Source organism: Nothoprocta perdicaria, unplaced genomic scaffold, assembly GCF_003342845.1.
Source record: "Nothoprocta perdicaria isolate Ctin4 unplaced genomic scaffold, notPer1 scaffold_16, whole genome shotgun sequence".
NCBI lineage: Eukaryota > Metazoa > Chordata > Aves > Tinamiformes > Tinamidae > Nothoprocta > Nothoprocta perdicaria.
Genome location: NW_020454760.1, coordinates 1,521,609 through 1,549,225, shown reverse-complemented (window position 1 = coordinate 1,549,225; position 27,617 = coordinate 1,521,609). Strand labels below are relative to the sequence as shown.

The 27,617-nt window shown below is 45.0% G+C and overlaps 1 protein-coding gene across 1 annotated transcript; it reads left to right on the top strand.

Moving 5' to 3' along the window:
- Positions 1 to 2,802: 2,802 nt before the first annotated feature.
- Positions 2,803 to 17,108, top strand: EDEM1 (ER degradation enhancing alpha-mannosidase like protein 1). Its single transcript, XM_026035391.1, has 12 exons — positions 2,803 to 3,201; positions 4,177 to 4,249; positions 7,058 to 7,161; positions 7,764 to 7,935; positions 8,899 to 9,082; positions 9,674 to 9,848; positions 10,310 to 10,430; positions 10,840 to 11,010; positions 11,588 to 11,661; positions 12,532 to 12,628; positions 13,352 to 13,537; positions 14,404 to 17,108. The coding sequence occupies exons 1-12, from the start codon at positions 2,834 to 2,836 to the stop codon at positions 14,491 to 14,493; spliced, it is 1,815 nt and encodes a 604-aa protein (XP_025891176.1). The 5' UTR covers positions 2,803 to 2,833; the 3' UTR covers positions 14,494 to 17,108.
- The last annotated feature ends 10,509 nt before the right edge of the window (positions 17,109 to 27,617 follow it).

Genomic DNA, 27,617 nt, shown 5'->3' with positions numbered 1-27,617 from the left:
GTTGCTGAAAAAAATCTTTCGCATATTCATCTCTAGTAGCACAGCTCTTTTAAGTATTGGTAAAAATATATACAAGTCTTCAGCACCAGCTGTGGGGTACGTTCTTACTACGAAGTTCAGTCTTCAGCACCAGTTATTCTTACTATGAATTTAAACCAAAAATAACTATGCTAAAATCTGCTTCTGGAGATTTTAACAGGTGCAAACAAGTTGACTCCTTCAAGTGCTCTTCTAGGAGTTAATTTTGGCTATTTTTTGTACAGGGAGGCATATGCATTCAAGTAACAAATGTAGGAACTCTTTTCTGAATAAATTAGAAAAAGTACATTTTGAAGCACCGTCATAAAATGGCGATGTAAAATACGACTATGAAAAAGCCTAAGGGGGATTTTAAATTGTCCTTCCCCTTAGCCTACAGCTCAAGTGGTTAGGAATCATTGTGTTTGAATGCTATATAGGCAGCTTTGTGTGTATGTATAACTATATATGTATTTTTAAGAGGAATTGCATAAAAACAAAGTTGAATTGTTAGACATGGGTGTCAGAAAAAGTGCCATTTGTTTGCTGCCCTGTTAACGGGTTTGTTCCCCACCCTGGAATTCCATGCCTCCCTGGAGAGGTCGGGAGCTGTTCCAGGTGGATGGGGACATTTTGCTCTGTGCTAGAGGGGTTTCTATGGAAACTGGCAAACTAACTGCGTAACTTGAGCCGGGCTGAGTGGCCACAAGCCTGGCAGGGGCATCTTCTTGGGTGTAATTCTGTGAAACACCCCACTTTGGACCATGCGTGTGCAGCTTTGCTCAGTTACGCTGCTGTGTGCAGACCCCAGCCGCCTGGGAGCTCGTGCTCCGTTCACTTCCACAAGTGTGTAATGTTTTAGTCCAGGACGTTTGGCGCTGTTGTACTCGTACTTGCTCTGTTGTTTCATCTTCCTCTTCTTGACTAGTTGTGTAAATTAATTCCCACACTGATCCATCTCTCCTTGTCCTCATACTCCAAATTCTTTCTTCTTAGTTACAGCCTATGCTGTTTTCTTTTTTTTTCCTTTCCTTTTCCTACTTTTTTCTTCTTTTTTCTCTTTTCTCCTTCCTTCCATCCCACCCTCCCTTCCTCCTTCCATTCCTTCTTCTTTTTCTTCTTTTTCTTCTTTTTCTTCTTTTTCTTCTTTTTCTTCTTTTTCTTCTTTTTCTTCTTTCTTTTTCTTCTTTCTTCCTTTCTTTTTTACTTCCTTTCTTCCTTCTGTTCTTATTCTTTGTGTTCTTATTCTTTGTTTTGTTCTTTCTGCCTTTCCCTTTCATTCTTTTTTCTTTTTCTTTTTTCTTTCTCTTTCTGTCCCTTTTTCTTTTTCACTTTTTTTCTTTTTTCCTTTTTTCAATGTTTTTCAATTTTGGTCTTTCTTTCTTTCTTTCTTTCTTTCTTTCTTTCTTTCTTTCTTTCTTTCTTTCTTTCTTTCTTTCTTTCTTTCTTTCTTTCTTTCCCTTTCATTTTTTTCATTCTTTTTTCTTTCCTTTTTTTTACTTTATTACTTTTTTGGGTTTTTTTTCATATTTCCCCTTCCCTTCCCTCTTCTTTCATCTTTCTTCCTTCTTTTCATTTTTTCCTCCTTTCTTTTCTCCTTTTTTTTTTCTTGTCTTTTTCTGTCTGTTTCTCGGTCTCAGTTGTTCCTCAGTAGCAGGATTTCGAGTGGCAAAGGAGTTATTTCTGTGCACTAGAGCTGTACCCGTTCTTGGCTCACTGTTGCTCTGTGCCTGGTCTAGTCACTCACTGTAAGTGCTAGACTCAGCTGCTTGCGACAGCCAGGCCGTGTTGCCCTCCAGCTGCTAACGCTAGAAAAGGAGCATCTGCAGCACTGTTACCCCACTCTGTTTAAGTGTGTGACTGCATAAAATCGTAGTAACAGGATTTCTTTTTCATAGTGACTTGAAAGCCTCCTACAGCCTTCATGGGCTGACGAGGTAACACGCTTGAAGGAAAAGCCAGTGGGACGCTTTATCCCCTGCTTTGTCCGAAGATATTTAACTCTCTTGAAGGCAGGCAGCTGCCAGCAGCCTCAGCACTGCTGCTTTTTTTTTTTTTTTTTTTCCTCTCTTAAAAGTCAGGCGAAAAAAATCAGTAACAGTAACCAAGATTCCTCTCAGGAATGTAAATGCTGTCCAGAAAAAGATGCGTACTGTTAGCTAAGCACTGGAGATTTGGCAATCCGCACTCCTTCGGCAGCTAACAGACTTTGTAATCTAAAATGTTGATTTAAAAAATATTTTCCCCTTCTCTTCTCCTGCCTGCGGAGTGCAGAGCCACGAGAGGCCACTGAGGAAAACCTCGTGCCTGGAGAGTTTTCTCAAGAGGCCCCTCCTTGGGTGAACTTAGGCGGCCGCCCAAAGCCCATCTCGTCATGGCAACAGCCGTTCTATATAACAAGTGGCTCGAGGGCTGGCGCGGGAGCCCTCAGCGCGAGGCTGAGGCGAGAGCCCGCTCGGTTTCGTCGCTTTGGCGGCGGCTGCCCCGTTTCGCCTCAGGAGGCTGCGCGTCCCCTCAGCCGCGGGGGGCGGGGCCGCCAACGGCCGCCAAGCCCCGCCCCCAGGCGCCGCGGAGGGCGTGGCCTCGGCCGCGCGCACCCTGCCTGCCACGACACCGCCGGTGGCTCCGCCCCCTTGGTGCGCGCCGCGTGATTGACATCGCGTCGCGCCCAATGAGCGGCGGCGGCGGCGGCCGTGCCGGGGCGGGGCGCCCCAGCGTGCGTGGCGGCGGCGCGTGTTCGTCCCGGGGCGAGGCGGAAGCGGAAGCGGGAGCCGCGGTGCCGGTGAAGGATGGTGGCGGGCGGCGCGCGGCGACCATGCAATGGCGCTCGCTGGTGCTGGGGCTGCTGCTGCTGAGGCTGGGGCTGCACGCGCTGCTCTGGCTGGCGCCCGGCCTCTGCGTGCGCCCGCGCTTCGCCTTCCCGTTCGCCGCGCGGCGCCCGCACTGGGGCTCGCTGCGCGGCGGGAGCGGGTTGCCCGCGGCGGGCCCGGCGGCGGGGCCCGGCGGGGATGACTACGAGGCGCGCTACAGCGGCGCCTTCCCGCCGCAGCTGCGCGCGCGCCTGCGCGACGCCGCCCGCCGCATGTTCGCCTTCGGCTACGACAGCTACATGCGGCACGCGTTCCCCCGCGACGAGCTCGACCCGCTGCACTGCCGCGGCCGCGGGCCCGACCGCCGCGACCCGTGAGTCGCCGAGCCGCGGCGGACCTCGCGGCGCCCCGAGCCGCTGGGGGGGTGATCGGGGCTCCTTAGGGCTCCCCGGGAACCTCGGTGGGGCTCGCGGCTCCTTGGGGCTCTCCACGGCCTGGGCTGGGGGCGAGTCGGGAGCCCCGCGGGTTTGGAGCGTCTCAGCGCTCCCCTGCGGGGGAGGTGGCAGTGCCAGGGCCCCTTGCAGGTGTGTGAGGGCCTAGGGGATCTGCTTGGGCCGCCTCAGGACCTGGGGGTGCTGGTTGGAGCTTCTTAGGGCTCTGCAGAACCCCCCGAGGGGAGTTCTGCTATTTCCTGTGGTTCCTCTACTTGTTTTACATGTCTTTGGGTGTCCTTAACTTTTTGATGCACCTGGACGATTGTAATTTGGGGGGGCCTGTGGCTCCATGGGCGCCTGTTGCTGTGCTGCAGCCCTGAGACTCCGTCCCATGAAAGGGACCAATGATAAGAAACACCCCTGGCCAGAGTCAGAGAGGCAGGGTACAAACGTGTGTCCCGCAGGCACTTCCTCTCAGTAAGGTGTTATGAAGAGCAGATGTTGCCCTCACCTTCCTGCTGTGTTTTGAGAGTACAGTGTTCCCTCTCCTCCTATCCGTGAATAGTTGTGTCTCTTACGTCCCTTGCTCTCTGTTTGGTACCTGCCATGCTGAGCTGCAGCTCGGCACGCAGCTTTCCTGAAATGCCCTCGGAAGCCCTGTGTTTTTGTGCAGTTTTGTGTACTTGTCCCGGGAGTTGGGCTGCACAGAGGGGCCTCTGCTCGTGCTGAAAGCCGGCCTCACTCTTAGGGCCTCAGGATTTCATGTTAGGTTTGGGCATTGCTGTGAGTTAAAAAATTCAGTTGAGGCTGAAGAAAACAAGGTGGAGGTTGCTTGCCCTTTAGGTAACTTGGCAATCTTAGGGGCAGTATTGTTCATCTAATTGTGTGGGGTTTTCTTCTGTTTTGCTTTCCAGTTCAAATCTGAATATCAATGATGTCCTGGGAAACTACTCGCTAACTCTGATTGACGCACTGGATACCCTAGCAGTGAGTTGTTGACATCTATACATATGTATTTTATTCCTGTATTTGTATTGGGAGATGATGCAAGTTGTACCAAAGAGAAATTATCAATTAATAGGAAGAAATTACTGATTAATAGGAAGGAGGGAGGACTGCAGTGTCACAGAGGAGAGAGGTAATGGGCTGTCTCTCAGTTGTGAGGAAAGTTGAAGTAATATGACTCAATGTCCAAAATTTTATCTCACCTTTAGATATTTGCCAAACCTTAATGAATCCTTGGTCAGTTGTTCTGCAAAGATAGTCTTTAATCTGTTTAGCTGTAATAACTTTGCTTCTGTTACTTGGTAAAGGTTCAGAATTTCTACAAAGCTATCTAAAGCTAAATTAAATCAAGCTCTTCAGGAAGGAAGTTCAGAAGGGCAGTGTAGGAAGCTGAGATGAACAAACTGAATTTTGCAAATTAATTTAAAGATACACTAATTTATCTAGGATGTATTATCAAAGTGTGATTCTTATGCTAATTTTAAATCTAAAGGCCAGTGTCTTAATGGGATATGGTAGTGAATGTCTGAATGGATCAAGTCAGTTTATTGGGTGAGAGGTTTTGAGAGAGATGAGAAACTCCAGATGCCCTTGACAATGTGTGGGCCTTTTTGTTTGTTTTGTCAGTGCGGTTCTTAGTACGGGTAGGGAGGTTAGGGGAACGGAAACCCGTCACAGTTGATCTGTTGGTTTATCCCCAGTCCAGGTGTGTGAAACGGAGAATCAAAACTCTCTCTGTAGCATGGAGCTTCTATAAAAAAGCTTATGAAATTGCAGTTCCAAAACTGCAGGAAATTTAAATTGGGGCAGAAGTGCGGTTGTGACATCTCATCTCAGTAATAGACAGGATTTTGGAACAGATTTTGAAGCAAAGAGACAGAGGGGGAGGTGGTCTACAGTACAGCTTTAACTTAATGGCTGCCAAAAGATGGGTCTTGCTACATTAATCTTTCCTGGTATGGAACAGTGCTGATACTGTTTCTTGTTCTGGTGTTGAACTTGGATCACAGTAGATCTTGAAGCAACTTGAGATTTAAATACAAAGAGTGCTACTTATAGAGTTGAGGGAGAGCATTTAGAAACTGTGGAATTGATGAAACACTGGCTTGAGGGGAAATGGGAACAGAAAGCATTGACTGGAGGGAGTTACTGCATGGTGTTTTGCAAGACCTGCTGTAGACTGAACAGCCACAGGCCTTTCTTTTTTTATTATTATTTTTTTTTTCATTAAGGTTATGGATATAAAGGGTGCTGATGAAACTTTCTTATGCATGGAGTAGATTTGCAGACAGTAGTAAAGATCCTTAACATGAAGAAGGGCAAGATGAGCTTGTGAAGAGTTAAAATTGTTGTAAAGCTCTGCAATATGAGGTGAAAGGGAGCAGTATCTTCTAAGGTTAACTCATTCACTTCTGAGAAAGTGTGGTCACTGATGCTCATGAAGGATGAATGTGAACTGGAATTTGCTGGAAGTACTAAAATGATATGAGTAGAGCCCATTTTATTCAAGAAGGCTTTAAGAGCTATAGTTGTTTTGCTTGAGTGACCTGCAAATCTGTGAAAAGAGGGGAAAAATGGTAGAGTTTAGCAGATGAGAATAAGCTTTGCAAGTAGACTGTTATATGCATTTCTGATAAGTCTTGAAAATAGCATGGTCCTAACTATGTCTTATGGTGTATTTTTGGTATAGCCTCATAGAAAAGAGCTCCTTTCTTGAACTCTTAATGCGTATTTAGAAACTCCTTTAGGTTCTGTCAGCGTTGTTTTTGCAGCCAGATCAAATTCTTAGCCTTTTGGAGCACAATCAGCACTTGTCTATGCACAGTATCTGTAGTCTGTTTCTTTTAGGGAAGGCTGATGTGTACAATGATTATATTTATATATTTCAAATCATAAAACACTTCTCTTAGCTGAAATGGAATTGCAACTCTGTGGTGAAAAGCCACAGCTGTTTAACTGAACAGGGCAGTAACGTACAGAACAGGAAGTGAGATAAAAGCAATTTTAACAGGAACAGCAATTGGGAATTTGAGCTGATGGTTGATTTTGTGTTGGTAAAGCAACTGCCATCATCTCCAGGCAGGGAGAAAGCCTGCTTTGCTCTTCCTTAGATCAAGTATGTGACTGTTTTTCTATTAAATCTGAGTGTTGTGAAGAATAGGTGGACTCCATATATGCTCAGCCGTACAATAAACTTAAGGAAGTAGGAGTCTGTTTTTTTTCTTCCTCATTCCATTTTTCTTGAAGCTGGAGCTAAATTTGCTTCTCTCTGGATTTAGGTGAAATCATTCAGTAGGGTAATATGCAAACACAACTAGTGCAATGAAACTCTTGACCAGGGCATGCAGCGCTGAATCAAAAACCCGAAGGGTCAGGCTCTCCTGGTCGAATAAATGTCAAACCAGGCTGCATTGTTCTTTTTTTTTTTTTTTTTTTTTTAGCAGAACTTGTTGAATTCTGTGCATAGCAAAGTAGTTGACAGAACACTCAACACACAAGATCTTAAGAGGTTTTAGGCTCTTGTTCAGAGAGATTGCCATCCATGGTGATTTTGGGGGTGGGGGAGTACATGAATGCGTAGGTTAGTCCAGAGGACAAAAATTCGTCTTTGTGGGTTTCCTTTTTTTACTTCTGCATACCCATAAAGATAGGTACCTCGGGAAAGCTGTTAGCAAGAGCCTGAAGCATTCCATTCCATAGGTAGCTAATATGTTTAAGATGTGAATTTGTTGTGCTTTTACTTCCTCCTTCTGAAACAATAGACAAAATTATCTTTTTTTATGAAAAAAGGTAATGGGAAATTCTTCAGAATTCCAGAAAGCGGTGAAATTGGTGATTGACACTGTTTCATTTGACAAAGACTCAACAGTCCAAGTTTTTGAGGCAACAATCAGGTATGTAGTCATAAATTCCTGCCTTTAAAACAGGAACAAGATTAAGTATCTTAACCTTCTTTGGCTCATAGACCTTTAGTTTTTGTAATAGGGGCTTGAAGTTGCATCTAACAATCAATCTCAACGACAGATTTACCCTGTTTTGGTTATTTTCCATGGACTTTCTGCTTACTCTCAGTTTCTAAACTTTTATGGGTAAAATGACTGTAGATGGAAAAACAGAAAGCCTGTCTGCCTTGGATATCAGTTTAAGATACTCCGATTTTCCAAATTTCTGTTTGAAGTTTTTTTATTCAGCTACTGCTGTAGGCTTTCTTTGGTGGAACGTTAGGTTTATTTAACAGCTCTATTGCCAATTGCAGGAACAAAAAACAATGGGGGAAGGTTGTATTCCATCATGAAAGTGCTTGATATGTTGTAAGAAACTCCTGGGTAAATCCTGCAGAACAGGATCTAGGAATTACTGTGAATAACAGATGAATGTGATGTCTACACTTTCACTCAGGGTGGTAAAACAGAAGATCTGTTTCTGTGATGAATAAATAAAAATATAGCTAGTAAGAAGAACAGAGTAAATTGAAAGTTTCTTCATTTTCTAATAGGGTATTGGGAAGCCTACTTTCTGCCCACATAATAATTACAGATACCAAACAGCCTTTTGGTGATATGACCATTAAGGATTATGACAACGAGCTGTTGCATATGGCTCATGACCTAGCAGTGAGACTGCTTCCAGCTTTCGAGAACACCAAAACTGGAATTCCTTATCCTCGGGTAAGTGAGCCCCGTATGCATGAAAGCAGAATCCAAAGCTGATTATTTGACGATCTGCACCTCCAGTTGCTATAGTGAATCTTTTCTTTAAGATGCTCTTTTACTTTGTGTATTGTTTTATGTGTTTAATAGTTACCAGTTTTCATGCAGTTTGCCTGGAACATGTCCTTCTCTTCTCTGCTCTTCCTCCCTTTCTTATAGGAAATGGTAGCAAACAGTGCAGTCATTAAGAAGGTTAAGAAGAAATATCATAAAAGTGAATAACAATTAGAAAGTTACTATTTAGAATAACTCTGGTCCGTAATACTTGTCATACTGCGTCAGTTTGGGATTGGTAATTTCCTTTAATACAGTGTCAGCACCTCCCGTTTTAAACAGGTGCTATCAAGAAGAAGGATTTAAGTTCTAGTGGAAGAACTCTCAGATACAGAACTACTTAGCACTTACCTCACTGCTTTTAATTTCTGGGCACAGCTGCACTAGTTTTTTTTTCCCTTCACATTTGTCAGACTGAAGAAATGCCAGGTTTCACCTTTGTTCAGAGTGTGATAAAGCAGCAGGAGTGATTTAACTTGTCTTCAGTTGAAAGTCTCAATTTCAAATGAACTAAACTAGAGGAAGAGGTACTTGCATCGTGCCTGGAAGAAATTAAATGACTGGTGGAAATGTGGAAAAAGTCAATTAAATTTGGAAGTGTTAACAAATATAAAGATACCAAAATTAGCATTTTCCACCTTTTCATTAAATTTAGAAGAATTTCAAGAATTCTTTCAGGAGAGCATTTTAACTAAGCAGCAATACATTGACCTTCAAACTGCGCACAGATAGTGCACTATGCATTGCAAACAAAAAGATAAAGGCTTTATAATAAAGGTGTGACTGCACGTTAGTACAAAGTTGTGTGAGGTGATTTACAAGCAGATTGTGTTCTGGCAATTCACACTTGCTTTTCTTGCCTCGCAGGTGAATCTGAAGAAAGGAGTACCTCCAAACAGCAATAACGAAACCTGTACTGCCGGAGCCGGCTCCCTGTTGGTGGAGTTTGGAATTCTCAGCAGACTGCTTGGCGATTCCACGTTTGAGTGGGTGGCCAGGAGAGCTGTCAAAGCCCTCTGGAATCTCAGGAGCAATAACACGGGGCTGCTAGGTAACCCCAGCACACTCAGAATCTCTCCAGCAAGATCTTTGAGCTCAGCTGATGCTGTATTGACTAGCTCAGTGTTTTAGTTATCTTGGTCTCCTGCAGTGGAATGCTGTCCTTCAGCGGATTTATTTCATGTATCATAAATGCACCAATTTGCTTCCTCTCTGACCGTCAAATAGTGCTATCTTGTGAATAATATTGTTCCTTCTGCTGACCAAGTGGCATTTTGAAAAGATTATGGAGTATCTTTTTTAATTTGAAATGGCCTTTTTTTTTCGTTTAATATGACACGGTTGATTTGAAATGGCATGTTTCAAAGACAGATTTCTCATGAACTTGGGACATGAGTTTGGAGTTGTTGCATTTATGTCCTTATTAATATAGCTTATTTTATGAATAAATGTAATTGAAACAAATAGGTGTATCCATTTCATTGTAAGTGCTCTGTAACACTTTATTTTGATAGTAGTCTTTGTTCTTCCCTCTTAAAGAGTTCTTGAATATGTACTATTTTTAAGTTCAAGATTTTGATTTATTCTTTCTGATATACTTGGCATGTATATGTTCAGCTAAAATTCTGTCTTTCTCCGGAAGGAAATGTTGTGAATATTCAAACTGGCCATTGGGTTGGAAAGCAGAGCGGCTTGGGCGCAGGGTCGGATTCATTCTATGAATACCTTCTGAAGTCTTACATCCTCTTTGGAGAAAGGGAAGACTTGGAGATGTTCAATGATGCTTATCGGAGCATTCAGAACCACTTAAGAAGGGGGTATGTTATTTCACTTGCGTATCAGTTTCTTAAATGTGCAAATACTTCAGCAAGAGATGCCATTTATATGGTGTCTGTACCATCCTTTTCAGAGTCTATTCTATTTTTTGTGGTAGTCTCTGGAAATAAAATTTTAAAATACCCTGCACGCAGTCAGTTGACTTAAGGCCATAGACATATAAAGAATATGTATTGAATTAGCCACTGTGGTACTGCTTAAGGCCTGATTTTACCTAGTATGTGTTGCTTTTTTTGTGTGGTAGGACTTCGATACTGCGTAAGGATATGATGCAGATACCTTTAAGAATGAATTTTTCTGAGAGTTGGACTGACTTTCCCCTCAAAATGGCTTTCAGTGTAGCACTAACAAAACTGCAGGCATTTGTCCTTGCTAGTGGCAGTGTTGTAAAATGTACTTCTAAAATAGTGAATATTTACATATGCTTATTGTTATTTGACAGCCGAGAAGCTTGTAATGAAGGTGAAGGTGACCCTCCTTTGTATGTTAATGTAAATATGTTCACCGGACACCTGATGAACACGTGGATTGACTCTCTGCAAGCCTTTTTTCCTGGACTGCAGGTGCAGTATGCTGGCACTGCTTTGAGGGCTGAGTGACACAGTGGAGGGGCCTTGGAGAAGCTTTTTTTAATTCCAGACTTGTAAATGAACCTGAGCTTTAACCAAGGGTTTACACCTGCGTATTCTCACAGCTCGGGGGACAGCTCAGTTTCTGGCAGGCTTGGCCTGCTCTCTGCTAGATTTGAGGCACTTTTCAATTTTTTTTCTTTATCCTGGTGTTCCTCATGTATCTCGGTATGAGGCATAAACCTCACTGATGCTTTTGGTATGGAGGGATTATATATTTATTTTTTACCGGTCTCCTGTTATGAAGGGAATGTTTCATTGTAGAGCATGTTACCATACAGTATCGAAAGCAATTTGCTGGCCTGGAGAGTTAAACAAAGCTCTTTATGGCTGTTATGCCTAGGTGTTGATAGGAGATGTGGAAGATGCTATTTGTCTCCATGCTTTTTATTATGCCATATGGAAACGATACGGCGCTCTCCCAGAAAGATACAACTGGCAATTGCAAGCACCAGATGTTCCCTTTTATCCACTGAGGCCAGAGTTAGTGGAATCCACGTATCTTCTTTATCAGGTACTTATTATCTGCACTAACAGCTCAAATGTTTTGCAAAAATCCTTTTTATCAGAAAGTTGCTTTTTCCACCCCTAGCCCCTGCAGTGTACTTTGTTGCTAACGGACTGTTAAAATAAACTTAGTAGCTCTGTGTCTGAATGTTTTTATACAGAGTTTTCTGTCTAGAGCACTGATTGTCTTATGTAGCTGGTACATTGTTTGCTCTCAAAGTAGGCTTATAAGACATGCAAAAATGATTGTAAATGACCTTTGGAAAAAATATGCCTGTTTTTTACAAAGCAAGGTTCTGATTTCTTAATGAATATTATTGACCTGTTGCTCAGACATGGTCTATAACTAGTTGCAAGTACAGTAAATTAAAATAACTACTGACTAAAGGAAAACTATCACTGAGCTTGAATTTGCTACAGGTTGTATTAGGCTCCTGCACTAGGGCAAATGTAACAAGCTTGCACAGAGTGATCAAAGTCATGCTTCTGCCAAAATAAGTTTACCCTAACACACAGGAATATGTGACACTGGAAGGCCTTTATTGTAAGAGTTTCCTGACTACCTTTTGTCCTTCTTTACCCAGGCCACGAAGAACCCATTTTACCTTCACGTAGGAATGGATATCCTCCAGAGCCTGGAAAAATACACAAAAGCCAAGTCAGTCTTCAGTATTCTTATCTCACTGTTATATTTGTATGCTTTATTACATAAGCGTGCATGTTTTATTATATAAATGTACATATTTGTATGTGTAAATGTAAATATCTTTTTTATATAAACATGTGCGCTTTACCTGTATTTGGCAGATTGGATTCTTTATATCTGTTTATATAGTAAAGAAACCAAGCCACCCTCTCATCCCCCAAAGCCATAAGGATTGACTTATTGAACAGCTGTTTCATTCTCATTTGAGAATGATAGTCCAATGACAAGCTTATATCTTCAGAACTTTGTAAATCTACCTTATAAAAGGTATTAGTGAGGATCTCGTGCCCTATGTCGGCAAATTTGCATCTTTCCAGGAAGAATAATTCTAACCCCCTAGGCCCATAGTGTTTAGTGGGACTGGAGGATACTAGACTGTGCATATTAACTTTTTTTCTCAAGGCCTTACCTGTGAATCATAATTTTAATACTGATTATCTGAACTTGAAAAATTCAGAGGAAGGCCAGTAGATTTGTATTCAAATATTGATATTTACTACTATTATAGTCAAGTCTGTAGGAATCATATGATAGTATAAAGAAGTGCTATTTTGCTGTTAAATGGGATTCAGACTGCTGGGTAGAATAATTTATCTTTTCTTGAAGGGCATTTTTAGTAAATCAGCACGATAGGCCTGCACAATGTCAGTGATTAGACTCAGAAAATGATTCTGTGAAATAAAAAATCAGTGTTACTGCTTTATATTATTATTTTTTAAATTATTTTAAGTTAATCCCTTGGACAGATGGAATGAGTATTGGGAAACAGTCGGAGATCAAAATGTATGGGAACTACATCTCGACTCATCTCAAATCTTTCAGGTGTGGCTATGCTACCTTGCATCATGTTGTAGAGAAGACAAAAGAAGATCGAATGGAGAGTTTTTTTCTCAGTGAAACATGTAAATATCTGTACTTGGTATGTATATATTCTTCATTTTAAAAGCATCCTCTTATAAGCACTGTTTACAGGAATGTCCTGGTAAGCAGGTAGGGCACTATTAGAAATTGCTAAGCTGTGGGCTTAGCAATTAGGAGAGGTGGTACCAGAGCTCACTGGAGAGTGTGCGGTGCCTCTGACAGCCGTCTCCCACCATGGGAGTGCAGGCTGGAGCTGGGCTTTAGGACACTGGGATGGCGAGTTGGCAGCTGGGAGGAGGGAGCACGACGGAAAGCGGCTAGTGCTTGGAGTCTTGGAACTGCTGCTGGGAACCCTGCTGTCTCCCTAGCAGCGGCCTCTGCTCCTCCTCATAGGGCTTTGGCAGTCGCAGGAGGAAGGAGTTGAGCCAGCAGTGCTTAGAATGCTGTTCTCAATCAAAAAAACTTTGAACCGAATGGAAACAGTGAATGCCAGCCTAGAGATGCCTGCATAGCGCAGCTTAGAAAGCTAAGGATGGTTTAAGTCGAATGAGAAATATTTCCCTGCCTATTTTTAACTGCCAAAATAAATCCCTTGCTTTAAAAACGCTTATTTCCATTTGCTAGAACAGTAGCTACCCATTTAGTGCTAAGAAGTTTGCCTTCTGTGTGATCCTTCAAATGGCAATGCAAGTGCTTTTTTTTGTTTTTTTTTAAGCATTTTGATGCTAGAACACAAAATGTTGCTGCAACTTGAGCTCTCTCTCTTGCTTCCCTCATTCAGTTGTTTGATGAAGAGAATCCAGTGCACAAATCTGGAAATAAATATATGTTTACTACTGAGGGACATGTTGTGTCTGTGGATAAACGTTTTCGTGACTCTCTGTGGCGGGATACCTTTCTTGGAGAAGAGGACAGCACCGAAAAAATCAAATCGAATGAACTGAAGGCAGTCAACTTCAGTTCTAATGTAAGGAATAACCAGACTCTTCCCAGTTGTGTTAATATAGAAGGAATACATGTTGAACTGGATTAGGCAGTGGGGAAAGAAAAAGTCATTTGGAAGGGATACTTTAGCACTCTGTTGTTTTCCTTTCTGAACACTGCGTATCTGAGATGCTCCCCTGTGGAAAACACTTTCAGTAGTTGGAATGGATTAGGATAATATGAGAGTGATTTAGCTGAAGGCGCAATCTGTCATTTTGTAAGTAATTTGGACCAATTGGTTTATTCTTTGTTAGGTTATTTCCAGTCACTTTTCCCTTTTCCTTTGCTTTTGCTGAAAATCTTACAGTGTTGCTGTGGTGGGGAAGGAAAAGAACAAAAGTTATTTTAAAAAAAATGTTTTTCTCTTCAGCTCAATCCAAATGTTCTGAGATGTATGTGAAGGTGACCTATTTTAGCTAGGAGTCAGTTGAAGTACAGAGCTACAGGTACAGTGCCTATCACTAGCCAGATTCTCAGCTTTTTTTATACAGAGTTTTTAAAAATCTCTGTTAATAACTTATCAGTGTTCTTTCCTTAACTCCTCCTTCTTTTTGCCCTGCCCAAAAACCCTGTACTGCCAGAAAGAAAAGCACTTTTTTTTTTTTCTCTCTCAATAAGAAGGGGGTCACCATTGTCATAGTGCCCAAAGGAGATGCTGATCACTCGTGTTTTCTCTGTTGCTGTATGCAATTGTGCCACTGGTGAGGGAGAGTGAGGACCAAAAGCACTCTTGGATGTGATTTTTCTCTGCTTGAAGGAAAATCTGCCCTCACGGATGCTGAATAGGTTAAGGAGGATACAGAATTGACTGCAAATTGAGTTCTTAAATTATTGTGATTTTATTAACAGTGCAACAGAGTCCCAGATGAGAGGAGATACCTGCTGCCATTGAAGAGTAACTACATGAGACAGATTGATCGAATGGTGGGCTTGATCTGAAGGGCTCTTCAGAGTCGTCCTTATTGTACGTCGGGAGGAGCACGGGACTTGCCTCCAGACCTGCTTGTCCTCTGCAGCTCTGCACCTGCCTATGCTGAGTCGCTTGAGTATCCCCATGCTCACTGGTTTTCAATTATGGACCTGAAGGAAGATCTTGTTCCCTTAGAGTTCTCTCTTCTGAGCTATGGCAACTCCACGTGCCGCCTGTATAGAGTTTTCTTATTTTAAGACTTCCTATGAAAAAAATTATTGCAAATGAAGGGTGGATATACTTTTCAAAAAAAAGAAAATTGGCATGTGCCATTTAGCTACCTCTTTGTAGCTGCATTGAAGATGTCCCTTTAGAAAAGGGTCTGGTATTTAATTTGAAATGATCTTGGGATTGGGGAAGGAATGGGAAAGTGCAATTTCAAACAAGTTTAATCATTGAGTTATTTTGACTAGCAATACACAATCTTAAATACTACTCAGGTAGGAACCCACTGGTTGTGGGTTTTGGCATAAACAAAGTGCTTTGTCTAGAACAGTATCTCGAGAAGATAACTTCTTACCTGACCAGGAGTTATCAGTATGGTCATGAGATCCCTTGTATACACAGTTGTATAGAACTGCGCAGTCACAAGAACCTCTAGCTACAGAACTGGGTAAAAAATGAGGTGCCTTTTTTTGTAAGGGGGTAGGGAGGGGACAGGGGTGCACGAAGCTGTGCAGCGCTCTCAGCAGCTCACTTGGTATTGCTTAGCTGAGCAGGTATTCCAGAAGTTACTTTGATTGTCACGCGTCTAGTGCCTCGTCAGGAGAGATGCTGCTAAAGCAAAAAACTATCTGACAGTATATGAAGAAAAAGCTGTTCCACATTCCTAGTAACATTAACAAGTGAGTGCCTTGCATTTGTCTTCAGCAGCAGGAAAACTTGAGCTTTCTTGGGGAGGGGTAAATTATTTTTGGTTATTTGGTTGTAAAATTCAGTGCATCTGTAAAGTAACTTGAGGCTTTTATTTCTGTTTTTAGTACTAGAAGAATAGTACCACTGTGCCCATCCCAGAGCCTACTTCAGGGCTGGGTTTATTTCAAATCGGTGTAATCGGGCTGGCTGTCGCTGCATCCTTCGGGGCAGGAGGCCACAGCAAGTGTTAACCTGCCCCTGGTGCAGGGCACGGTTGTGGGTGCTCCAGCGTAGCAGGGTGGTGCCCACAGCTGACTGCAGTGCTCTGCTGTGCCTGTAAACTGTGCCTGTAAGCTGTGCCTTCTGCTTCCTTTGAGGAATTCCAAAAACTGCTGTTTCTCCAGCCTGCCATCTCCAAGTGCAGCTTAGATACATCTGAGGAATGATTGTATGTGAGCCTTCAGGAAGGAGGCAGTCCAAATCAGGCTGGGTTGTTTTGAGGGATGGAAGCGAAATGAGGCCAAACAACTTGTTCTGAGGATAACCTTTTTGTTCGTTTTGCAGCTGGGTCCCTGTTGCTTATGTGGTTATTTTATTATTTTTATTGTTGACTTACAGTAGCAGAACACTGTTATTGTGTTCCTTATTTTTAAATTAAAGCTCAAATATGTGGGCAAATGTGATCTGCTGTATTATCACCTTATGGTAAAATTTCTAAGCCATGTGTTGCAGTTCAGAACTCTTAACTAACAGAGACAAAGTTAGTGCTGAATCTTTTAGTACACAAATGCATCTCAGGAACCTCACTATAGAACCTTCTATTGTAGCAGAATATTGTGTTTGGGCAAAAAGAAATCCTGTCTTCCTAATCCTAATGAGCGTTTGTTATGGGTTTGGGTGGGGGGAGCAGGGAGGTTGAGGGGAGGCGACATTTAAGATTTCTCAAATGTTGTGATAGGATCAGTTGTTTTGATAGCTGGGAGTGCATCCGCTTTGGACATGGTTTTGCCCCGCAGTCACTAGAATGCCTTACAAAGATTTGGTTGCCTGTTTCAAAGCAAGATAACATTCAGGGCGTTAGGATCCAAAGAGGTGCTGGGAGGGATGCGGGGTCTCGTTGCCCAGCCGCTGAACTGGAGCTGGACACCCCAGCTGGGTGCAGCCCGCGGGCGGTGGCACGAGGGGCTGCCCGTGCCCCGCAAGGGAGGCACGAGGTGATGCGGGGCATCACCAAACGCTGCTGCTCGGCCGGGCCTCTCGCTCGTCATCACGTCGAGGTGGGGAGCGCTCGGGGCCCTGCGAGGCCTCTCCCGCCTGGCCGCGGAGCTCCGCGTGCGCCCCCACTCAGGGAGGCACTCAGATCTGTTCCAGCGTTTCCCTCAGAGTTACACCGACGTTATGAAGCTGCAGCTGTTCTCGCTTGGTGTTTTTCACTTCTTGTTTATTGCCAATCTAGAATTAAACGTAACCGTAGAATAGGAACAGTATAGGTGCATATTGCAGCCTTTCAGCCCTTGGGGACTTGGGCCATTAGTTACAGTGCCAAATAGTAAATCCTCAGCTCCTCGTTACACTCACTGTTGAAATTGGTGTTGCCAAGTGATCCGACAGCCTTTTTTCCACAGGAACCATTTCTTTCTGCTGGGACACGGGTACTGACTAAGCGATGAAAGGTTTGTGTTCTGTAAGGAGCTGACTTCTCTTCCTCTCTGTTTTAAAAATACTTTGGTATATTTTAGTCTGTAAACACAGGGCACATGCTATGCAATAAGATGGAAACCTGAAAAAACAATCAGTGCTGTTAAAGTGAAGTTGAAAACATTGCTGGAATAACTTGCTGAAACACTTTTGTATTTCTCAGTATAATGTGCAATATCACTTTCCTAACTAAAAATGCAATATATACCTAATTGTTGTTTTTAAACAAAGTATTTAATTGGGGATGGGAAACTTGGAAAAGGACCAAATACTCTTTCTTGGAATGTCCTCAATTTTCAAAATTAAGAGCTTAAATCTTACGAATTTGCATTAAAATAGTATATTTGACTACTTGTATTGTGTTTTTACTTAGTTTTGTAAGGATGTTGTGAGGTTTGCAGGTGATTTCTCTGCAAATGTATGGAAATGAGAGAGTTGATCATTGCCATTCATTAGCTGTGCAAAATTTGGAGCAGTGTGGATAGTGTGACATAGCTGAGGTCTGTCCTTGAGTGGAGCTGCAGCTCTTGAGGGCTCTTGTGGCCAGTCTGGACCCTCCAAACCTCTGACTCACCTCAGTTCTCTCCCTCTCTAGTCAGTATTGGTCTGAGTTATGGATGAAGAATTGGAGGATTCTGTCTGCCACAAAAGCAAGGGCTTCATTTTGGTTTTAATGAGCCAACTCAATGGTTGGAACCACTCTGTAGAAAGCATTGCTCTCTTTAGAGCAAATGCTGCTTTGTCCCCTTTCCCTACAATTTGGGCATCCTGCCCTATACTTGAGGGAGAGGGGATGTCTGAAGCTGAACTTGGTCATTCTTTGTCCCCAGGGATGACTCGACTCTGTTTTTGCCTTAGAACAGCCGGGCTCAGGACCAGGTCATGGCTGTGTGAAGGAGGGTCCTTCCCTACCTGCTCATCTCCCATGAGGGCTGCTGGCTCTTTCCTCACTGCCAGGGGCCTTGTTCTCCTTCCTCCTTCCTTGTCCCTGTCTTCTCATTTTTTTTCCTCTTTTTTGAAAGATTTTCATCTTTCATCCTTTCAGCTGCTCTGTGGAAGCAGCTCCAAGTATTTTGATTGTGGTTTCTGTTAATAATTCCATATTTAGTTTTTAAAAAATACATGTTTAAGAAAAAATGGTGTTCCCATTCTCCTCTAAATCAACAAATTTGAGTAAAGTAAGATTATATGTGCTAAGAGACCAAAAGCTTGGAAGAAGGAATGCAAACTTTGGATGTTTTGAGGATGAAATGCATCAAGCCTAGCCTGGTGTTCCAGCTGTTCAGTGTTAATGCTGTAGAGCTGATCTGCTGCCACAAGAGCCCACCCGTGTGCTGCTATTTGGAAATGTCTCCGCCTGTTACCTAGCAGTAAAAGAGGAATAAGGCTCCCTTCTGAGTCTTTGTCCAGCACAGACATAGATCAGGAGGACATTTAGTTGTAAAGCTGATAGTAAAAAGCTTTTTTTTTTTTTCCTTCTCCTTTTTAAGATGATGGAATTTGTTGCCCAAGTTTTGCATGGCTAAAGAACGCGGTGGTTGGGGGAACTTCCTTCGCACAAGGTCTCGTGTGATCAAAGGCTGCTCCGCCGGAGCCCGCGTCTCGCTCCACCGCTGCTGGTCCTCCACTTCCCAACGCTCCGTGATGGTCGGGGTGGCTGGACTGGGTTGGGCATGAAGCTGAAGAGGGTTTAGGGCTTCTCATTTTCCCATGGTGCTGTCCCTGCCCCATGGTGTGGATGCGGCGGGGCACCCAGGGCCAGCTGGGGTTATGTGAAGTGGTGGCCTCATCTCCGAGGCCCCTTTTCCGCAGCTCTCCTGGGAGCCGAGTGCTGCCTTTGAGCAAAGGAGGGGAGGACAGGGCTGATGTGAAACCCTCCGGATGTTTCCTGCTTGTCTCCTTGCTCGGGCAGTGCAGTCAGCTCAGCTCCCACAGCTGCTCAGCTCTGGTATCGGCCTCCGTAGGAGCAATCACTATTTCCCAGGTGAGTCCCAGGAGCCTCTGCCTGCCTCGGCGAGGCTGACCATGATATCGACATCCCCATTTGCAAACCTACCTCCTAAGGACACTGCTGTGCATTTTTACAGGCAGATGGTAAAAATTTGCAGTGGCATTTGCATAGTGTGGTCCTCCAAAAATGTGGAGAAAAAAAAGGATTAAAAAAAAGACTGCCTTTTTAAATATTTTTAAATAATTACAATTACTTGCCCTGCAAGGCCCATAGGCATTTTGCAATAATGGCAGTCTGCATGTGATTAATTTTTCATAATGCTTGTTTGGTGCAATAGGTAATTCTTAACACTAATAGTTCTTGAAAAGCACTATGTCCTCGAATCAATTACTTCCAGCACATAAAGGCAGCGCTGGCAATCGGGCATGATATGTTTTTGTCAAGAAGCTCCATTTGCTTCAGCTAAAACACAAAACAGAGTTTGAAAAAAATATTGCCTTTTCCCTTATTACAGAGGAGATTGATTTTCTTAAAGCAGCCTTCAGGAGGAAGAAACAACTCAAAAAGGAGACTTTAAATGAGCATTTTTAATAAAACAAATGTCTTCCTGCTCTGCTATGTTGTTTAATGAGGAGAAAAAAAAACCAAACAAATTATGCAGCAGCCACAGCTCCTTTTTGTGCAGGTGCTGCTGCTTCTTGCCTCCTGCTCCCTGCGTGCCGATGCTCCGCGCTGCGCCTGGAGCCGCGTCTCGTCCCCATCGGCAGCCGTTCTGCTCTCTTGGGCTGTAGGTAAGCGGTGTGCTACGTTGTGCAGCCCAGCAAGGACAATCAACCCATAGTTTAGGAAAGGAAAAATCTGATCCACCAGGCTTTTTTTCCCCTCTTTTATCAGTGTTCCCGCCTTGTTGGAATCCAGGCAGGGGATTGCCCTCGCCCGCACGAGGAGTGAAGCCGGGCAGGGCCCCGCTGCTCCGAGGCAGACCCGGCCGGTAGGAGCCGCAAAGATGCTTGGATGTTTCCAAGCAAGGATGTTTCCTCAGAAAGAGGCTTAAGATGATATGTTTTAAAGTTTCAGAATGAGAATGACATTAAATATGTGGCATTTGGAATGTGAAAATGCAGGCTGTGGCTCTTGCTGCGGCACCGCTCCAGAGCTGGGATTGCTCCCGACCAACCCCAGCAGATACCGGAGCTGTTTGGAGCACAGCTGCAATGGAGGAATCGATGCTCTGGTGAGGAAGAGCAGCCGGGGTTCCTCCGTCAGCCCTGGGCGGCCCCACGACCACGATCCATCCCCGCCAGGCAGCTCCGTTAGCGCTGCTGCCAGCGCTGATGCGACTCCATTAGCCTAATGTGTCTTATCGGCCAGGCTTAAATTAATGAAGTAATAAAACTCATCCTAAAAAAAAAAAAGAGAAAAAAAGCCTTGAACAGCAGTTAATGAAACCCATGGATCTACTTATTAAGAATTAAAGCCTCTCCCTTTAATATTTTGCTGCGTTATTAAGCCTGCCGCAGCTCCTCTCCTGCAGTTCGTCCCGTCGATAACGAGTGCCTGGTTTCCAAGTTGCTTTGGGTGAGCCCGAAAATCAGATTTTATCTAATTAGGGGCAGCTCTTACTGCGTGCAGCAGCTAAACCAGTTTGTTCCAGACATCTTGCATTACTATTAAAAAATAACACCCCCTTCGGATGTACTGCCTACAAAAAGTGATTGTCTTCAAAAAATCTGCATGGGCTGAACCTTTCCCTTCCCCCTTCTTTTCCAATTCACAGCTTTTTGGCCTCAGAGCAGCCAACCTGGTGACTTCTTGGCCATGATGTTGGGAAGCGCCTCCCACCACAGCAATGTGGGCATCTGGATTTGTCTCTATGTCCAATTGTACAGAAAATAACATGGAAAATAATCAGAATAAGGCAAAAAAGCAACCTGCCAGTGGGAGCAGGGTTTGAAGCCTCCTGCAAGGTGAGGGTACCGTCAGTGTGGGAAACGGAGGCTTGGTTGCTTTGAAACTGGGGAATAAATTAAACCGAAGCCAAGAAGAGCTACATCACGCCCGCAGAGATGTTGCATTGGTTTTATAATATAATGGTATCCGGCACAATAAATTAGAGGTGCCCTGAATTAAAATGTCCTATTTGGGGAGCTGCAGCTTGTGCTGCTACAAGGGCATTCGCACAGCAATTCCACGGTGATGAAGCCTGAGGATTTTAATCAGGCCTGGAGGTTGCACGTCCTGGCCTTGCTAATTCTGAGGATACAATTTTTAAATGCTATTTGCAAGCTTATTATTAGAAGAAGGACTTCTCCCCGGAGGTCATCTCGCTGAGATCTGTCTTAGTCAGAGGACATTATTTTATACTTTTTCCCCCCCATGCTGTTAACCAGAAATGAAGAATTGAGCCCACTTTTGGCAACTCAATATTTCTGGTCCACTAGACTCCTTATTCCCCAGCTCAAGCTTTAATTCGCTGCTATGAAGCGCTCACTTCTACCTTGTCTGGTAGAGCCCAGATCCCGGTTCACCCATTAGGATGGATGGTAATGAAGGTGCTGGCTCTTTGATAACGCTAAGGGCTTTGGAGGAGGCAAAGGAGCCATCATGCTGTTCTCCAGACATGTTTCTTGTGGGGAAGAAGAACATGGGATTCCTGAGCTCATCTCCTCAGAGTTGTGGTGAGGAGAAAATTTAATCATTGAGGAGAGGGAATTCGTTCACCCAGAGTGATTCCTAGGTTGGCAAACTCCTCCTGGACTTCCGTAGAATAGTAACTCTCTGGAAGATGTCAGCAATGGCCTTGTGCGGTCCCTGACACCGGCGTCATCAGAGAGATGAGCCACGGACACAGGTAAAAAGTCAGCGCTCTTCCTCACTGAGGAGGACACTGCTAATGGTCTTTTCCTTTGCTTTCCAGGGATTTGTATGTTATAAAGGATTTGGAATGCGGGCCACCGAAGCACAGCTTCTGGGCTGCTGACAGGACTGCACTCTGATTTATGGAGAAAAACGCCTGGAAATATCCCAAATCCCAGGTAACTCCTCTGCCCCTCAGCAGTGATGCTCCAGTGTGTGATCTGTATAAGGAGCTGCTTAAAAACAGCTGTAAAATGGGTCGAGGGTGTGTTCCGCAGCGGCTGTGGAGCGGGAAGGGAGCAGGGAGCTGGACGGGGTCGCCCAGGCCTGCGGCGGGGCCGGGGCACCCTGCGGGGGCAGCTGAGCCCAGGGAGGCCTGTGTCTGCTGCAAACAGCTCGAATTTATACAGGTGACATTTAAAATGCAAATCAGACCTTACGATAATTGCTGGGAATAAGGAAGGCTCTGCTGGTTTAGGGAACGCTTCCAGTTTCCAGGGGGATATGCAGGATGCCACGAGGCTGCTGGGGAAGCTGGAGTGTTGTGGACACGGCTGGGACCACAGGCTGGGAAAGCTGATGGGGACACGTGTGAGCAGTGCCGGGAAAGCCCCCGGCTTGGATGGAAAGTAAATGCAGATGGGCCCAAACTCGTGTGTTCGGGACGGGCAGCATCTCATCTCCACCAGCAGGTCTGGGTCTGGGTAGCAAATGGGTGATGCCCAAGACTCGTCTTCCATATCCATGAGGTTATTTAGCCATGGATAGATACAGTAACATTCTGGTGGTGCAGAGTGCTTGGGCAAAGAGCTCCGCTGCTTCACTCGTGGCAGAGAGTAATGGGAGACTCGCTAGAAAGGGTGAGGAAGGTTGTGCTCAAATCATCCCATTATCAGGCATAATTAAGCAGGTTGATTTGTTGCTTGCCTGGCCTTGCAGATGTTTTGTCCCTTGCATTTGGTGCAGCTGCCAGGCTGCGCCGCTCTCCGTGCTGCGGTGACGGTGCCAGCAGCTCGTGGGGCTGCTGCCTGCGGCTGTGCGCACGGCCGTGGGATGTCCCTATTTCTCAGTGCCCTTGCCCACCAAATCCATTAATGACAGCGGTGCATCTGGCACCCAGCTGCCTTTTTCCCTGCCGCTGCATCACAGCTGGGCCTGTATGAATAAATACATGTATGAGCAATAAGCATGCCAGCAGCTCTGGGGCTGCTGCGGCACAGGGTGTGCTGCCCAGCTTGGAAAGAGACGTGCGCTTGGTGGATAATTCAGCCTCCCTGGGCTGACCCTCCTCGCTGCCCGAGGAGCTCAGTCTGTTCTGCACGGAGTACTGACTGCAGGAAATACCCATGTCACTCGTGCAGTCCTGCGAGTGCCACATGGCTGGACAGCTGGGCATTGCAGCTGTGTGTGGGGCACTGATACCCCGATGCTGTAATAAGGGAGGATGCAGAGTTTGGCACGGAGGAAAAAAGGAGCAAAATGCAGTTTTAGGCACTTATGATGATGGTCTATCCGCCAAGGGGAGAGCACTGAACCCTGGTGCGCTGGTTGTGCTTGGGAGAGGACGTTGCAGCGGGTTCGCTCTGCTGGGGCTATTGGGGAAGAGGCAGGAAGGGGAGGGCTGGGCCGGAGGCTCCCGCAGGCTCCTTCGCTCTCCTCTAGCCCAGCCCCTGGATGCCCTGTGAGAGGTGAAGCTGCAGCCCAGCTCCGTGCAGGACAGCGAGCAGCCTCCTCCGGGGCTGGCTCCGAAGGATTGGCTGTGATTGCGATGCACGAAGCGAGGGTGCTCACAGTAATGTACCTGAGGCTCCCAAATGGAGTTCGTAGCTATGGAAGCAGCAAAAAAAAAATAGCACCTAATTCATAGTGTGTGGTTTGCCACAGCTTTATGGGCTGCACCTCCAGGATTGCACCCAAAACCAGCTTTTTGCTCAGATCGTCACCACCCCTGTTTGCCCGGAGGTGGTAGGAGGGCATGTGGGTGTTTTGCTGTGTGATGTAACACAGAGCACAGCTTTGATTTGCCATGTCCCAGGCCTGCCTGCTTTTAAACTTGTATTAAACAGAATTTCATAGAGGCAAGCTATATGTGACACCTCAAATAGCAGCCCTTGGGTTAGAGGCTCCAGTGCTATGAAAACTATTGATTCTTTCTCCTTTCATTTCAGGCGGTCAGATGTGTGTATGAATAATTATTCTCTTTGAGGACTCCTGTTTGAGAGGAGAGGAAGGTCTCCAGGAGCTGTTTCCATGTCGCAGCACTGTCGAGGGGGTTAGTGCTACATATAGAGCAGTGGTTAAAACCATCACCTTCCTGAACTTGCATGGTGGAGACCTTCTGCCCCAAGCCAATATCCAGCGACGGCTTTGGGCCCCCAGGCTGCCTCGCAGACCTGGCCCCGGTTCTCCCACAGCTCCTGCCCTGGGTGCAGCAGCAAGGAGTGCGCAGGCAGCCTCATGCTGAAGTCAGCAAGCCGCCTTGCAAACCTGCAGGCGCCGAGCCAATGCGCTGGGCAAGTCACCCGTGTAAGGACAGGGAGAATCCCAGTGTGTCCTGGCCCGTGGCCGAGAACCTCTGGCCTGCGATATCCCTGCTAGAAGACTTTATCTCGCTGACCAGATGGTGCAATTTGTCTGCGCTGGCATTGGGGACAGCTACTCAGTTCTGGATAAGGACGACTGCTTTAATTGCCCAGTGCCGCGCGGTGCTAATCACATTTGGCTGCAGTGACCAACTCGGTGGTTCTCCTGGCGATCCTGCTTGTGCACTGCACCGTGTGCCCTTCCACCAGCCACCTTCTCTCTGGAGCTCTTGCCTCCCCAGCCCTGGCTCCTGCTGCTGCAAGGGAAGCAAAGCAGCTACCCCTGAGCCTGGTGTAGCTAAACTCCCTCCCCCTGGTTAATCCTTGCTTGGGAATCCTTGCAAGCGTCTCCTAAAGCGAAAGCAATACTGAGGATTAGGGCAAGGAATGAGCCAGGAAGGTGGTTTCCAAAGGCCCTGTGGGAAAGGGGGTTTCTCTGCTGCTGCTGCAGTGTGGGATGTGCTGGCCGTGGCAGCGGTGCATTAGTCCCCTCTTTCCTGGGCAGGTTTATTATTCAATGCTGCATCTGCACCCCAGCCACATACATCGTTGCATAAACCTCAGCAGTAACGTGGAGCTCTGCATGAGCCCAGGAGGTTGGTTTGCCCACGGCCGCAGCACATGGAGGCTGCCAAAGCTGGAGGGAGGTTTAACGCTCTGCTGCCACTGGAAATTGTGATGGATCGAGCACGAGAGCTGTGGTCACATAACGGAGCGACCCAGTAGTTAATTACTGCAATTATAACATTTCTGAAGAAGGATCTGGACTCCTGGCCATTTGTTATGATGATGGGTTAGGCTGTTGCTTTCCTGTGCTTTATTACCAGTCATGGGCACTGGTCATGCAATAAATGCCCAGAGTATCACGCAGGAAGGAAAAGGCCCTTCCCTGTCCCGGTACATGGCAGAGGGGATGTGTTAATGTGCCTCGCTTAATTGCTCTGCTCCAAATCGGCATCTGCACATAAGGGACTGGTAACGTAATGTTTAGTTACATACTGCATGGCAAGCTTTTATAGACAAATTTATGGGCAGTTTTCTATGTCTAACGTAATACATACATTTGTTATTAGATCTTTGTGGTTCCGAGCTTCCTGCCGCTTGGGGTTTGAGGGAAAATGCTGCTTGCTGCTCTGAAACCCTTAGAGAGTCTGTGGAAGGAGATGTTTTAGCAAGGTGCAAACGAAATGACAGGACCTGGAAAGTGTGAGTATTGCTCCGAATGAGCCCTTGACTTTGGCTGAGTGATAAATTTTCCATTACTAAATAGCTGGTACATTACGCTACATGAGGCTGATGGGTTCAAAATTATTGGTTTGGATGTTTCTGGACAGAAAGTTATTAGTTGGGGGGTGCGTGGCAGAAAGCCAGCAGCAGTATGTGCACGTGTTGCAGAGGGATCAGCCTGCGCAGGTCGTGCAGCTCGTGAAGCTCCAGCTTCCCCGGCGAAAGGAAACCGCTAGTGTGGAAGAAAGAAAGGAAAAAAAAGACAAATACAAGTATTATTCCTTCCTTTTGCTCTTTTAAATTATGTAGGGAAAAATGAAAAATGTAATCTAGGAGATGCTAAGGTCAATAGGATGACTTTATTACTTTAAAGGGATGGTGTTGCAAAGTTTAAGATCATAGGTAAGAACTGTCCCTTAGCTAAGGACTAGCCTTGCTTTCCGAGGGAAACAGAGCACGTGCCCCCTGGTCTGCCTGTAGGACAGGAAGGGAACAGCCCATTAAACCAACGTTTACTGCTGAAAGTTGATAAAATAACGTTCCAGGTGCCTTGGACCATAAAACAGCCCTTAACTTTCAAGAAAGACCCACACCACTCAATGCAGGGACATCCCAGCTGCCTTTGGAGTCGCCTTTCTCTGTCCTTTTCCCCTAAGGAGCTTTCTTGCACATTCGAAGCAGCACCAGGAGGACGGTACTAATTTTTTCTTGATGTAAGAGATAATTTTGAGCACTAATTTTTCCTTGATGTAAGAGAAAATCTCTGAGCCAGAGGTGATGCTGGGGTCTGAGAGTCCCACGCACCAAATTCACCTGGATTGAGTCTCGGCTGGCCCCCAGCTTCTGGCTCTTCTTCCTTTTTTTTTTTTTTTTTATTTTTTTTATTTTTTTTTTATTTTTTTTTTTTATTTACGTCCTCCCCCAAGTTCTACTACTTTTCTGCTTGATTTTTTTCCATTTTCTTTGTAAATACAGATTGACATTCGAAAACTTTCTGCCTGTTAAAATAGTGCCTCAGTCAGCATCTCTGCACACGGAGACTTTTGTGTGATGGTTTCTACACACACTTTCTTTACATCACCTAGAATGCTAATCTTAAAAAAAAAAAAAAAAACACAAACCAGCCCAGACAAATGCCTTTTCAGTCTGTAAACGCATAAGCAAGTAACCTGTATTTGTTAAATTAGGCACTATAAAAAATGCTCAGCTTTAAATCATTGTCCTGGTAATTATCATCATCACTGTCATTATTAGATGACATCGTATTTTATTGCTGATAATTTGGAGGCTTTGATGCATTTATTTGAGCTGACTGCTCCTTTGGCCTAGAATAATTGCTTAAATTCATCTCATGGGTTTTTGCTTCCATGAAAAATTGTTGAACTTGAGACTTTTATTTAATTTTGAATCCTTCCTTACTCAAATGCAAAGATAGATAAACCAGAGAAAAAACAGTAAGTTTATGAGCAGGTTCTTCAGTTTTGCAGATCACATAGAGAAATGTTATTTTTTGCTTGCATCATTAGAGGCTTTCATCCTTCTTACTGCTGTCTCTTACTGCTGTCTCTATTGCTCTGCATGTGTGTGCTGCCAGCCTTGCTTTCCTTCCAGGCTGCTGCATGTTTGGCATTTATCTCCATGATTATGCCCCATGGAAGAAGAGCATCATTTAGACACTGAGCTTCTCCAATGCCTGCTGCGATTTCCCCTTCAGGAGCTTCCGAAACTGCCCAGAAAGTGCTGAGCTCTTTGCACCGCTCAGTCCAGAGGCAGCCTGCAAGGGCTGTGTGCGGGCTGGGGTTTATTGGAGGAGCAGGTTGTGTTTGTTCGGTTTCTTTGCTTCCTAGTTCAAGCTGGGCAGATGAGTGGCACCAGGGAACAAACCCACGAGGAGAAATGCCTGGATTATGGGAGAAGAGCTGTT

Excerpts from the sequence above, each read along its gene's own strand:
- EDEM1 (XM_026035391.1), top strand. The coding sequence starts at position 2,834 with ATGCAATGGCGCTCGCTGGTGCTGGGGCTGCTGCTGCTGAGGCTGGGG. Across the intron at positions 7,162-7,763 it reads GTTTTTGAGGCAACAATCAG|GGTATTGGGAAGCCTACTTT; the intron begins GTATGTAGTCAT and ends ATTTTCTAATAG. Across the intron at positions 13,538-14,403 it reads CAGTCAACTTCAGTTCTAAT|TGCAACAGAGTCCCAGATGA; the intron begins GTAAGGAATAAC and ends TTTTATTAACAG.